General features: G+C 44.6%; 1 protein-coding gene across 3 annotated transcripts in view; it reads right to left on the bottom strand.

Annotated features, from left to right (window-relative positions):
- ACLY (ATP citrate lyase) overlaps nucleotides 1–14,832 on the bottom strand; it is a 45,671-nt gene that overhangs the window by 18,650 nt on the left and 12,189 nt on the right. For 2 of the 3 annotated variants that reach the window (XM_036754584.1, XM_036754585.1), the window contains exons 8-18: nucleotides 13,774–13,892; nucleotides 12,391–12,527; nucleotides 11,585–11,646; nucleotides 10,238–10,355; nucleotides 8,899–9,053; nucleotides 8,573–8,663; nucleotides 7,610–7,639; nucleotides 3,848–3,989; nucleotides 3,203–3,371; nucleotides 1,754–1,858; nucleotides 128–324 (exon numbers count right to left, since the gene is read on the bottom strand). In XM_036754584.1, the coding sequence (XP_036610479.1) occupies nucleotides 128–324; nucleotides 1,754–1,858; nucleotides 3,203–3,371; nucleotides 3,848–3,989; nucleotides 7,610–7,639; nucleotides 8,573–8,663; nucleotides 8,899–9,053; nucleotides 10,238–10,355; nucleotides 11,585–11,646; nucleotides 12,391–12,527; nucleotides 13,774–13,892 (1,325 nt within the window). The remainder of the gene's footprint in view (nucleotides 1–127; nucleotides 325–1,753; nucleotides 1,859–3,202; nucleotides 3,372–3,847; nucleotides 3,990–7,609; nucleotides 7,640–8,572; nucleotides 8,664–8,898; nucleotides 9,054–10,237; nucleotides 10,356–11,584; nucleotides 11,647–12,390; nucleotides 12,528–13,773; nucleotides 13,893–14,832) is intronic. The other variant, XM_036754586.1, reaches the window with a different exon arrangement.

Here is a 14,832-nt window from a genome sequence, read left to right as displayed (position 1 = left end):
TCAGATAGATCTGAGACCACAGAACTCAGGTCTTCTGCCCCTCAGCCTATAATTCACTTTCCCACTAAATTTAAAACCTCCTAGATGCCTCAGGCTATCCTATTTCTCTGGTTCTGATGACAATTACCTGTCTCCACCAATGGCCACACCCTCATAGACACCATCTGTGGTCCTGGAGATGATATTGTTGAGCTCATTGGACATGCCTCCGGAGCGGGAAACATAGGCCACGCTGCCAGGCCGGTATAGTTTGGACGCCAGAATGTTGTCCAGCATTCCACCAGTGTTTCCGATTTTAAAGCACCCAGGCTTAATCCCACCAACCTACAGGGCAGAAGACACAAATGTCAAGAAGAAAAAGTGGGGGAGCACCTGGGAAATTCAAACAGCTGCAACATCATCAATCTTGCTCCAACAGTCTTGTCAAGAGGGGAATGGATTAGATAGCAAGAACTGTCTGCCGAAGTGACATCGAATCCTAGTCCCTTTGGTAATATTTAAGGAGAATAGAGAAGCAGAGGAAAATCCCGTGACAACATGGATAAACACGAAATGCTTTTTGACTTAACTTGACCATGTATGGCATTACTGTACAAGACAGTATACCCTCAGTAAAAACAACACCCATTAACAGACATACCATACCTCCTAGATGGTTAGCTTAACATCCAAATGGTAATTCTGTCTCCCAACACCAATGTTATCAAAGCTATCTCCTTCTGAGAGGTTAAGGTCCTTTCTTCAGTTTAAAATCTTGACTCTAGTCAGAGTTTGTTTTACCTTGCTAATCCCTGGGATAAGAATCAAGGCCTCCTTTGTTTATAGTAAAGAGACCAATCGTTGAAAAGGTCAGAAATACTTCCTCTGGATCGGGAAGAAAAGAGAGAAGAGAAGGGAAGGGAACTGCCTGTATATTTTTTTTTTCAGTCAAGTCAACAAGCATTTATAGTAAGTGCTCACCAGGTACAAGACATTGTGCTAAGCCCTGAGAATACAACAGTCCCTGCTCTCAAGGAACTCACATTCTAATGGAGAAGAAAACACATAAACAGCCACATCCACCCAAGATTTACACAGGCCAATCTGGAGGAACTCTAAGGAAGGAGCTGGCACTGAGGGGGACCAGAAAGGTCTCTTGCAGAAAGTAGGATCTGAGCTGAGACTTTAAGGAAGCCAGGAAGCTGGGAGGCAGAGGAGAGAAGGAAGAGCATTCCAAGCATGGGGGAAAAGAGAGAGAGCCAGGGAAATGCCCAGAGGGAGTCAGGAGATGGAAAAAAGCCAGCATCACTGAATAGTAGAGGATCAGGAGGGGAATAAAACAAAGGGCCAGGCTGTAAAAGGCATTAAAAGCCAAACAGAAGAGTTTCTATTTGATACTAGAGGCTAAAGGGAACCACTGGAGTTTCTTGAATAAAGAGTGACATGGGGGGCAGGGGAGGAAGAAAATCTGGAACTCAAAATTATGTAGAACTGAGTGTTGTAAACTAAAAATAAAAAAAATCACAAAAAAAAAGAGTGACATAGTCATGGTGAGACTTGGGCTTTAGAAAGAGAGCTCTGGCAACTAAGTGGAGAATGTCCCTCAAGAAGTGCTACTGTGATACAGGGAAATTTGTGGGAGTGACTTCCCAGAAATAGGAAGAGAGAGAGAAAAATCTTTCTACCTTGAAAGAACCACATCTTTTGGGTTTAGTGCCTAAAACAGGATTACAAATGTAATGTTAATTACAAATGTAGAAACAGAACAACTTACAGTAGCAGGTCCTATGATGGTCACTCCCTTCTGATCTGCCTTTTTAATCAGTTTCCTGGTGAGAGCTTCAGGGATGCCTTCAGCAATGATGGCAATTGTACGGATCTGTAAACGGAAGGAGACCAAAAAAGAGGTTGTTAAAGACCTTTCTTGCTAAACTGTTCCAGAGCAGGGTAATGGAGACTGAAGCAGTTCAGCCTGACCTCTCTGAAATGCTAAGGATTACAATCCAAATTCTCAGCACTGACCTCTCCTCTCTACCCCTCAACTCCTGTCAAATTCTCTACTGCCTTTCCTCCAAGGCTGAGACCACTCCCTTTATCTGGACAAGAATAATCAGCATCCACATCCAGAGAAAGAACTATGGAGTCTGAATGCAGATCAAACGTACTATTTTCACTTTTTTTTTCTTTCTTGTGGTTTTTCCCTTTTGTTCCGGTTCTTCTTTGGTAGCATGACTAGTGTGAAGATGTTCAATATGATTGTACATGTACAGCCTATTATCAGATTGTTTGCCATCATGGGGAGGGGTGAAGGGAGGGAAAAAAAAATTGAAACTCAAAATCTTACGAAAGTAAATGTTGAAAACTATCTTTACATGTAATCTGAGAAAATAAAATACTAGTAAGTGGAGGGAAAAAGTGAATGCTGTAAACTAAAAATGAATGAACAAACAAACAAATAAATGAATATTGGGTGAGGGGGGGAAAAGAGTAATCATCACATGCCTGGGCAGGTACAAACACTTCCCAAGTCAGTCGTGTGTACAAATTTGCCCCACTTTCTCCTACTCAGTCAAAACTAAGCCCAAGGCCCACCTTACTTTCCCAAAACACTGATCCACTGGTCTGATCATAATGCAAACCCCTTTTATCCCTTCATATTCACCCCCACCTCCATCTCTGTCCAAATCACTTTGGCTTGGCTTCAGCCAATACAAAGGTCAATGACTATCTAAACAATTTGCTCTCTGCCACGCCCACCCTAGAGAGGGGAAGGGGCAGGGGAAGATGGCCCAGAGAGTTTAGCATGGTCAGCTATCACTTATGCCAATGGACAGTTAACAGGGATGGGATGATTAAATAACACATCATCCATTTAACAAATGCAAAACTATCTGCGTTTGGATACCATATTTATGGCCATCTTTTAATTCTCTTTCGTTCTGTCCGGCATTCATTCCTTGGACACGCATCAAGCTTGTAGCAAACAAGGAGTCAGAAGTCTGCCAGGATGGGATTAAAGCAGGTACAGATGAGCACAGATAATCCCCACGTAGATAGCAGGGAGTTAGGGGCACAGCAGCAGAAGCTTCAAGCAGCTCTGGGCGCTTGCTCTCCCTGCAGGAGTTTGGGGTTTCTCTAACCCACTGAATCTGGGCCTCCCACCCCCACAACGTGCAAATGTTTCCCTGCATAGTACAACTCATCTACCACCCAGGCCACCCACCTGTGCATAATTCATGGTCTCAATGGTGCTATCGTAGGCAGAGCGGAGGGAGGCAAAGTTGATGAGCACATCAACCTCGGGATGCTTCTTCATGGCATCTGCCATATTCTTGAAAACAGGGATCAGGATCTCCTTGTGGCCCCAGTAGAACTTCTGCTTGTGGTCACCCCTATGAGAGAAATGTAAGTGGTGAGGGATGGAGTGGGACAGGGAGGGGGGGTGGAGTGAGGCAGACCCCACACCAATATAGACGAGGCCAGAGCCATGACCTCCCAGCCTTGGTGGGGAGACACAGCCCAGGAAGGAGGACCCTAAAATTGTTTTGAGGAGTGGGAGCAACTCTTGGCCTTGTCACTTATGACCTGAGGGGCCTTGGGCAAGTTCCTTCCCTTCAAGGCTGTTGCCTCCTGCATCAGACTAGGGAGGGATGGGGAGACAATTTGGAACTCAAAATCTTAGGGAAGTGAATGGTGAAAATTAACGATAAATAAGTTAATTGATTTTAAAAATTTGAATTAAAAACACACACACACACACACACACACACACACACACACACAGAGTCTATCCTAGAAACCACCTCTTCACCACCATCATCCTCCCACTGGGCTCCGGGTCTGTTTTAGTCCTAATGGGGTGACTCACGTGAAAGGATAGACCATGGCAGCCACTGAGGGCTCATCACGGGAACAGATGTAGTCGAAGTCGAGCATGCCCTGCACAGCGCGTGTCTGCATGCCCCAAACGATCGCCTTCGTATGTCGGCTGAAAAGGGTCGTGGCCTTTCCTAAATTGGCAGAGAGAAAAGGAGAGACGGAGTACAAGGGCCTGGATCACTAGGGCTCCCACCCTCCACCCCTGGACCCCGACTCCAAGTGGGTTCTGCAGGAGGGAGAGGGGGAGAGGGATGAAGGGAGAGCTATCAACATCCCAGAATGATGCTGAGACAATACAGTAATAGTCAAACTTGACTAATGTTCTGCTAAAACCTCATTAACCTGAAACCAACTTGAATTCCTGAATGGTCTGAATATAAATAATCTTCTAAAAACTAAAGGTTATTATTTTTAAGCACAACCAGTAACAAACAGTGGGAAAGTATTGCTAAATCCTGTTGGACCTGCTTGACTGAAGTGATAAGAATCATTTATAACTGTTGAATTATGTGTATTTGCCAATGGGATGTTGGTTCTAAATGTTTGCTTTCTCTGGTTAAACACCACTCCTCCCTACTTTTGTTTATAGAATTGGCATGGCAAACTCTGCCCTTCCTCTTAATGTGGAAAAAAAAAAACTAATCTAAAACAGAAACTACTTCCACGTAGTTGAAGATATCATGTCTTCCAAATGAGTCAGAATTCAAAGTAACGGGCACTACTATACTAGACTGCAGAATGCCGACCATCACTATTGAGTTCCTGAGGACTACGTCAAAAGAAGAGGGAAGCCATTTGCCCCCACCCCCTTCTCCGGAGGGTTCACTGGGCCACCACCACATGCTCCCTGAGGGGTTCTCAGAAGGTAGGCAGGAAGAGAAGGGGGAGAAGGGAGGAACATGAGCCCTAGAGCGCAAAACATTCTTTCTGCTCTAGTTGAGAAGCCTAGTCATTTCTTCTCTAACAATAGGACCAGCAGAGGGGAGCTGGCCCTCACCTCCCAGGACAGTTGTTCTTAATGGGGGAAGGAATTCAGGGGAGAGAGACAAGGATGGCTGCTGTTTTAAATGAGTCTAATCTTAATCCACTGCAATAAAATGGACCCAAGCAATGTGGGTGTGGTGGTCAGGGTGCAGGCCACCAGGCTGCTACAAGATACTTAGGCTCTCTGGGCTTCAGATTCCTCATCTGTAAAATGACAGCAAGATGTGCCATTGTGGTACATGAGGTATGAAAGGCTTCACCGAGCCTCACCTCCTGACATCTCTGCAAACCTAGGCGGCCTATTCACTTGTTTCCCTAAAGATAAAGGGCCAGCCAGCCAGCAACAGAATATATTTCTTCTTCCTTTTTCTTGAAGCAACTGGGGTTAAGTGACTTGCCCGGGGTCACACAGCTAGTAGGTGTCTAAGGCTGGATTTGAACTCATATCCTCCTGACTCCAGAGTCGGTCTACTATCCACTGTGCCACCTAGCTAGCCTGTGGATATATATATGTCTTTATAATCATATCTCATACACTGTAACTCTCGACAGAAATGTCTTGGTTATAGACATCCTGAGGCAGCCTCAGTCACACCTTCAAGCCCCACTTCTGACACATACTGGCTGTGTGACCCTGGACAAGCAATTTCAACTCTCAGGACCATGGGCCACACTCTGAGAGGAGGCTGAAGAGCAGATACTGGATCTGCACGCAGAGAAAGGCGATTCCCTAGACCCCTAAATCCTAATTCCAGCCCCCAAACAAAAAACACTCTCTTCCATTTCTTTAGGCAACAAATTCATTAATTTGTCCTAGTTACAGCAGGTACCCAGTAGGAAGTGCCGTATGGGACCACAGCCAGATCAGCTAAATAGAACGTTAGAGCCAGAAGGGACACAAGAAATCATCTGGTCCAACCTCTGCTTGTTTTAGAGACGAGGAGACTAAGGCCCACATGGGGAAGTGAGAGAGCACCAGAGGGATAAGCGTAATAGTAGTAACTCACAAAATGTAAGGCACACAAGTGAAAAAAAATACCACTGTCACCAGCCATGCTTGGGCTCTTCACCGTGCTCCCCTCAAACTCAGGAGGACTTTCAGATCCCTTTGGTGGGGGAGGGGTCCTAGGAAGATGGAGATTAATACTTGGTCTCCTAAGGGGTTAAAGGGAGGCAGAAGCCCCAGAAAATGCTCCTTAATTACACCCCATTTCCAACTTTAACGGCAGCAGAGTCTATATATTGGCTAAAAACAATCTCTGACCCAGTGGCCTTGGAAGCTGGTGTGGATAGCACAAGCTGAGGTGCACATGGTTTGTATGGAAAAATTGGGGAGGGGAGGCAAGAGGGGTTCATGGAAGGTTTGAGCATCAGCACTGTGATCAGAGAGGTAACAAACCCAAAAAGTGGCCAGGGGGATGAAGCTATGACTACACAGCCTGAGCTCCTGGCTCCACTTGTAGGTAGACAAACCTAGGAAAAGATGGCGTGCTCACCACTGCTTCTGCCCACAGACCAACCTCTGTTTTGCTGCAGCCGTTCCTCCCTGACTACCAGGCTCAAAATTCAGGAGGAGACAGGACAGAAATGAAGGTGGAAGTGGGAAAGAGGAACAACTTATTTTAATTTTAAAAGATTATATTTTAGCAAAGGTTCAAGGAACCAGTTAGTGACTTTTTTCTCTGGTTCTGTCTATAAGCTCCTTGAGAGAAGAGCGGAATCCTCATATGCTGGAACAGGGACCCAGGCCTACAACTTGTATGTATTATGACTTAAATTTAATAATATATCCATTTGGATCATTTTCTCTGGGGAATCTCTGCTGCTCACTGTTATCTGGGGGTTTCTCAGGGATCCCAAAGGTAGCATCTTTCTAATCACTTGTTTTCTACCTTAAAGTCAGAGTGACCCAATAGTCAAACTTGGTCTCTATGTCACCTTAACTATCCTATCTAAGGTGATCCTGATATCTTATCTTATCTTATCTTGAACCTCTTATCTAGGGTGACCTTGATGAGGTATGAAAACACAAAAAAATTTATAGACAACTCTCAACTATCCAACTGATATATTAACCAAGGTGCTCAAGACTTTACCTGCCTCCTGAACATTCTCCCTTCTCAGTTCCAAGAATAGGGAAAGGGAGAAAAATCCAAGTTCATCCCTGTTGCTCCTTTGGAGCGCTAAAAAACCAGGCTGGGGGATGGGGGCAGGTAGGGACAAAAAAAAGAGTGGGAGATTTGGTCATTTTGGAAATGAATGAGCATTTGAGATCATTATCTTCTGTGGGGTTCACTTAACCAGGCTCCCTTATTCCTCCAAAGAACACAGGTTAACAGAGAGCTAGATGAATTTCTCAGCTACCATGATGAACTTATATCTCTACCTCCCAATGCTTTCCTGTACATACAGGAAGGAAAGACACAAAACCACCATTCTCAGGCTCCCTTCTCCCTTTAGCAAAAACTACTTTCATCTCCTTGATTCTCAGTCTCCAACTTCCACACCCTCTCCTCCTCTCCTTCTGCTCCTCCCCCAACTCCACCCCAACCAGGCTCGGCCCTGGTCAGTCACCCGGTTAGAATAGTAGATGTTAACATGCTGAGTGAGGAAGAAGAAAAACAGGCCTCAAGGAGGAGAGTGAAGGACAGAACAGATTCCAGACGACACTATAAACCCATCAGAGAAGGAGAGGGAAAAAAAAGCACACAGCAAAATGATCGACCACTAACAAGGCCACACATTTAGCTAGCAATGGACATCCTACCTTTCGGGGATCTTGGACTTGGGACTGAATCTGTCAAAGAGAATGACCAAGGCAACTGAGTGACCCACTGAAGACTCCAAAGAGTCCAAAGACAAGCACATAGTACCAAAGGGTCAAAGGAAAAAAGACTTCCAATTAAACCACTGCCATCTTGTCCACTCGGATTACAGCCAGATGGTAGGAGATACATGGGAAAGGGACTAAGGAGGGGGTAAAAACCTCTCCAAATTTAACTCAGAATAAATAATGGGAGGAAAGAAGACAGTGCAAGCTGGACTTTAAAAAGGACTCACTCAAGAGTGAGCAGAACGTTGGCGTTCCTTCCTTCTTTCCTTCATCCCTCCCTACCACCTGGACAAAGATGAGCAGTCAGAGGACGAATCATTTATGAAAGGTGAGCAAGGCTGTGACTGACCTCATCGGAGGCTGCCACCTTCCCCAAATCCGTTCTCAGAGCCAGCCACACCAGAAATCTAGGACATCCCACCTCCCACCCAACAACAAACTTATTTAAATCAGGGCAAGTGTGAGTTGGGGAACCCACACAACTGACAAGAAGCCAAATCAGGGAGCCAGCTCTGTTTTCCACTTAAAAAAAAGAGTCAAAGAGGAATTCTGATTTCTATTTTCGACACATTCTGGCATTTCTGCAACCTTATGTCCTCCTCTGTCATCACCTTCATCCGTTCCTCCCTTCAGCACAGAACAAGAAAGAGGGGGGGATAGTAAAGGGTATGGATGAGTGAAAAAGAACTATCCTAGAGACAGCTCTGGACCTTAAACCTTCAGTAAAACCAGTTTTAAAGGCCACAATCACTCCACAGCAAAATTCATCTTTTTCTTCCAGTCCCACTGCCCCACCATCAATGTCCAAACAATTTTTTCTTCCTCTCTACTCAGATAACAAACCCAGGCAGGGAACAAAGGAGGCCTCAGAGGCTCCTCACCCATTAGATATTTTACCTTGGGTAGCAGCTGGTTTGGCCTTCTTTGCAGGTGCCACATCATCAGCCTTGGATTCCGAAAAAGATGCCGTCCTGCTGGGGGCTGGGGTCTGGTGGGAAAGAAGAAATCTAGGTCACCTCAAAGTCATTGCTGTCCCATGAAGTGCCCCCTGGGAAAAAAATCAGGAAGTGAGGACTACCTGGAAAAAAAAAACCAGTTAGGCCCCAGCCCTAAGAAAATCAAAATGCATTCCACCTCTTTCTTTTTATTCTTCCTTGCCTGTTAAAGGAGTTAGGAGGAAAACAAGCACAGGGTAAAAGAAGGAAGAAAAAGATGGTATCTACCGAGGAGCTGCCACTGGCATTGAGGAGGAAGTTGGCAGTGTGGGCAGCAGTGGGAGGCTGGTTTGGAATGGGCCGGTATCCCAGGGCCATGCCCACGATGGCAGTCATGTGAGTCTCAGTGCCAAAGACATGGATGGGGATCCCAGTGGTTTTCCCTGGAGTGAGGGAAGAGAGACAGAAGGAGGAAAAAAATCAGAGCCATGTCTAATGTCATGGGGATCTTTCTTCCCACAATAAACTTATCCATAACAGAGCTTATAACTGGCAGCCTTATTAATAATAGCTGACATTCACATCGTCCTTTTAAGGGTTGCAAGGTGCTTTCTTTCTTTACAGGTGCTAGCATTCACAGGAACCTTGAGGTGAGAGGTTGTTGATACTATACAGGTGTTCTTGTCATCACCTTCTAGGAAAGGAAACAGGCTCAGGGAGGTGACAGGATCACATAGCTAGTAACTGGGAATCTTCACTCTATCCATGGTACTGGAATGCCCTTCACTGGATTCATTTCTTAGCAAGCCTATTTGAGACCACCTACCACTTTCATCAGTTGGTAAGTTATTCAAATAAAAGCCAACAGTAAAACCAGCTGTTACCAATTCTTGGGTTTGGGAATGTATTCCTTCTTTCCTTTGTAGGGAGTAGAAAAGAGGGCAAATGGAATAGAACAGTGTGAAAAGTCTGTTTTTAGTTTTCCCTAATTATTTTGCTGGCTGATATTTTCTCTCTCCAATCAACAGCAATCAACTCGATGCTGGTAGGGTTCTTGTTTATTTCTGTCGCAACAACCCCTTAAGGTACTTCCCAGAATCTCCTATACTCGGTAAGTGCTCAGGTCACATTGGCTGAATGAAAGAGGGTCACGAATTTCTTCTTTTCAACAAGAGTTTTTTTTTAAAGTGTTGTATTTTTAATGTAAGTTTGATTAAGATTGAATAATGCTATTATGTCATAAAATTGTTTCTGGTTGAGGGGGATCATATTTTAGGCAGGGCCCCTACCTGCCCTCTGAGGGCTCACCATATACAACATGTGTTTTTAGTACGGATCAATTCATACAAAGTCAACAAATCTAGTCACAAATGGATGGACATATCAGGGGAAAATGGGCATTTTGGGGTAGGAGAGGATAAGAGGGCAAAAATGACCACAAAAGCAGGGGGAAAGAGAAACAACAGGAAAGCAGCCACAGAATTTCACATTTAGATAGGATGATACTGGAAAAGGAAGGGGAAACCCAATACATGAAACTGAAGGTTTCAGAATTCTCAGTCAAACTTCACAAGGGATGTTAGGAGATGAAGCAAGAGTGAAAAAGAGCCAGAGCCCGCAACCTTACCAACTTCTCCCATCACCCTTAAGCCCTCCTGGTAGTTCGGACCGCCCCTTCGAACAAAGATGGTGACCTCATGCTCCTTCAGGGGACCCTGGTAATCTCGAATTGCACGTACGATGCCCTGGAGACCAACAAAGGACAGCACAAGGTCTGACTCTTGTACATACAACAGGATTTGAAACAATGGCATGAGAACTGGTTTTTTATAGCCTCCAAATGAATGTCCTTAGGAGGCTAGACATTCATTCTAATGACAATGCTGCCACTGCTTAAAGTGGAATTTGAGGGTCAAATGAAACACAGAAGGAAAGACTTCATCTGGAATGGTCTTCAGAGCCTACATACAAACCAAAAGGCAAACAAAAATAAGAAAGGAGAGGACAGATGGACAAGAAAAGCCTAGATAATCCATACGTTAAACTGTAAAAGAACCTTAGGAAAATAATTAAAAGCAAACAAATTCAATGCTGGCAAGACAGTAGAAAACTGATCACACTCACTGACTGATTGATGGTGAAACTGCAAACTTCAAGAATCTTTTTGGAAAGCCATTTAGCAGTAAAAAAAACTGTCTGTTCAAAGATTTTTATAGCAGCATTATAGGTGATAGTGAAAAAAAAAAAAACAACCAAACAAAAAGACCTAGAAGCAACCTAAGTATCTAATTGGTGAAACTGTGGTGTGCTAAAATGATTGAATACACCACAATGCAATCAAGATGGACAATTACGAGAACATCAAAGGAATCTGAAAAAAGACTTAATGAAATAATAAAAAATAGGGGAGAAAAAGCACAATTGGGTACAAATCCAATTACTTTTTATAAGGAAAAATAAATGAAAATGAATGAACAAAGAATCCTAATGGGAACTTAGAGGGAGTGGCTGAAATGTTATGGTATTTTATGCCCTGAAATTAATTTAAATTCAAACAGCTACTAAGCAAATTTCCACCATCTGAAGTTTAAGTTAGAATATAAAGCATCTAATAAAAAACCAAAACAACCACTTTAGGATAACTGAAGACAATGAACAACCAGTCATCAAGGACTTTATGTCAATCTGGGTAGAAGGGGCCAGACGCATGGCCTTCCATGTGACCAATGGGGAAATTGAAACCCAATTAATCAGCAACTTTCTCAGCTGGGTTCTCAGGAGCCCATCTCTCAATGAAGACTCCTTAACCACATGGCCCTTGCTTCCTTGGACCACAGAAACCACTTGAACTACCTTCCACCAATCTAGCCTACAGATAATACCCGCCTCAATCCCTGGGAAGCACATACACTTACCTATCCTTCCAGCCACCCCTCCTCCCCAGAAGTTTTTACTACCCACATGAGCTTCTTACCTTGAAGGTGGCAGCAACATTCGTGAAGTTTGCAATGCTGCCTCCAATGATGAGTATTTTGCCTAAGTTTGGGGTGAGGATAGAAAAGAGTTAAGTTCTGGGACAATGACTAGCATGTCTCAAGCTAAAACCAGCAAAAGAAGAAAGACAGAATCTGTCTCTGGCGGTAGGGGCTCCCTGGTATGTACCACTCTCTGAAGCTTGTGCTGGGTACATATTTGCTGAATGAAAGGCAGCTATTGATTATGGTCCTTTTCCCCAGGTGGTGTTTTGTTCTTAAACCACAGAGCACATTACCAACCTACATTAACCACTATTTACTTTTCTAGGAGGGGAGCAAAAATAGCCCAGGCTCTTGTTAAAACTGGACTTAGGCCAGCCCTTTCACCCACTGACCAGCTCTTCTGTAACTGACCTCAGAGCCACAAGAGAATAAGTAAGAAGGAAATGACAACTCTCCCTGGACCTTTCAGGTCCAGAGCTGTAAATTACACATACACATCACGAAGCATGCGATTCCAAACTGCAGACAATTCCTCAACTATTATTTCTGATGCAGAAGACTACTCTTTCTAACCATGGCTGGTGTGTGAGAATGATAGAACTAGCCTATATTCCTTTCCTGAGCACACACCAATTACAGTGGTCAAGGAAAGTTAGCTGGTAATTAAAAGGTAGGCTGTGGCTAACATGCAGATAACCTGCAATAGGGAAAACCAAGAGTGGGGCAGAGTGTTGTAACAGGCCTTGGGTACATGACAGGTTGGAGGCTTTCTTTTGGAAAACGGTAGGGGGAACCGTCTCACCTTGTGGGTGCTTCTCCCGGGTCATGAGGGAGAGGATGGTCTTGGCATAGTCATAAGTTTGCTGTTCACTGGGAGCTCCCGAGTACTCCCCATAATTAGCCAGTTCCTCTACACCCCCCAAATCACAGATTGTGTCACTGTGAAAAAAGTGGTTGGGGCAAGAGAAAAGAGGTTGTAGTTCACTCTTAGTCATCCATCCACCAATGCATCAACAAGTGTTTACTAAGTGACCACTACAGTGCAGCTCCAGAGACGGGTCTTACCCTCACAGAACATAACATTCTACTGGGGAGACAGCATGAACAAGGGGATCGGACAGGAAAGCCTGCAAGCTGGAGTTATACATTAAGTGTGGGTAATTGCGCTATAGACAGGAGTGCATAGTATAGTAGATAGAGGGCCAAACAGTCGGGAAGACGTGAGCTCAGAATCCACCTTAGACACACACTACCTACTCGACCTCTCTCTGCCTACGAAATTTCTTCTTCTGTAAAATGAGGGAATTGGTCTTAATGATCTCTAAGGTTCCTTCCAGCTCTAAATCAATGATCTTATGCTCTTGTGAAACACCTATTTAGATCAGCATTTGAGCCTCAAAACTCTGTGTGGTAGGTGCTACAGGTATAATCTCCATTTTACAGTTGAGAAAACTAAGACTCGGGAGCAGTGAAGTGACTTACCTATGGCCGCACAACTAGCCAATATCAAAGACTTCCTAATTCTATGGCCAGTATAGGACCACAACATCTTAACATGGCACCACGCTTACAGAACACTTGCAGGAGGTAAAGGGGGGACTACATATGGATAAACAGTTGTGTATTTCAGACTTGTACAGACTGACATTCTCTTTTCTCTATAATTTCCAACATTCGCTTTCATAAGATTTTGAGTTGTAAATTTTTCCCCTCTCTCCCCTCCCTCCTCCCCAAGACGGCATGCAATCTGATATAGGCTCTCAATGACATTCTCTTTCCAAGCCAGTCACCCATCATAGCATATTTCAATCCATGTCCAAGTAGACAGCCTAGTAACTAAAGCAACAAGTAAAATTTGCTCCAGCAAACAGTTCTAGAGAACACAGATTTTCCTTGCTTCTGGCTTTAAAAATAACATATAAAGTCTATGCTGTAGGCCCTTTCCCAAAGCACTCTGGAGAGGCTCTCTCCTTGCAGCAGTTGGGCATACACAGACTCTAAGACATTGTGTCTTAGGTCACAATGAGACTGAAAAAAACTCAGAATCTAGAACAAGTGTTCTCATTCACTACTTGAGGTTCTAGCCCCTACCCTTTGGAGAGTGTTTAGAGGGAGAAGGGGATAAGTCATGTGGAAAAACACCTTCCTCTCTACCACTACCTGCTCCCCTTCCCCCCCAATTCACCTGTATACAACAGAGGCGCCACCTCCAGCCACCATCGTCCAAATCCTTCCCTTGGGGTTAAGCAAGGTCAGCTTCAAGCTTGCCCCACTTTTGGCATCTAAGTCAGCAATGTAGGCTTCCTGAGGGAAATCACAGAATGAATGGTCTCCTCCTGGCCTAAGCAATATGCCACAGATGACTTTACTCCCCTACCACTAGCCAATCTTTCTCCCCAAATTGAGAGATGATCCAGATACCTCCCTCTCTCAAGAGACACTTGGTACGAGGTCATTAAACTGGCAGGGGGAAACTGGGTGGGGGCCCCCATTTCTTAGAGACAAGGTTTTTGGAAAAGAACATTACGCCCTCAGTATCACCATCCTCTGCATCAGGCACCTCTCTGGGCCAAACCTACCAAGCTCTCCTTCCTATGCTGCCTTCATTTCTCCCTCAGACCTACTTGTCTAGGATGGAACTCTTCTCTTTCTTCTCAGTCCTTGCCCTGGTTCTTATCTCCTACTACCTCTCCTGTCCATTGTTCTTCCCTACCCCCACCTCCCGAAATCTCCTTTCTCAGCCCCAGATTCTTCTCTCAGCCAAGATGACTTAATAATGCCTAATCTCAAGGTAAAGACTTTGAAAGCTGGGGGCAGGCAGTGGCAAGAGGTCAATTAACATTCTGAGAGAGCAGCCAGGCAGAGACGCCTTCTGATTCAGCTCAGGGGGGAAATGGTTGGGAGGCAGCAATGAACAGAAGCCATCCAATCAAGTTAAGAGCCTGAACCTAGGGAGGTAGATTGAGAAGAACATTTAAAAGGATTTCTGGCCAGGATACAAAGGCTTTGCAGACATCCATCTCCTACCCCCAACTCTGAGGGGGTTTTAAGAAAATTAAATCTAACTCGCCATTCTTTTCTTGGCTGAGACCGCCAAGGGAGGCTAAGTTCCAGCCATCTATCTTCCTTGATTAAGAGCAGAGAATGACAGACTCCCCTAGGTTCTATTCCCAGCTCTGCTCCCCACCCCACCTCCATACAGTGCTCAAACACATACCCTTACCCTCCCTCTGTCCCTCCTTCC

The sequence above is a fragment of the Trichosurus vulpecula genome, chromosome 4 (genome assembly GCF_011100635.1).
Source record: "Trichosurus vulpecula isolate mTriVul1 chromosome 4, mTriVul1.pri, whole genome shotgun sequence".
In the NCBI taxonomy this organism is placed as follows: domain Eukaryota; kingdom Metazoa; phylum Chordata; class Mammalia; order Diprotodontia; family Phalangeridae; genus Trichosurus; species Trichosurus vulpecula.
Note: the sequence above shows the minus strand (reverse complement) of the source record. Positions and strands in the feature narration are given on the sequence as shown.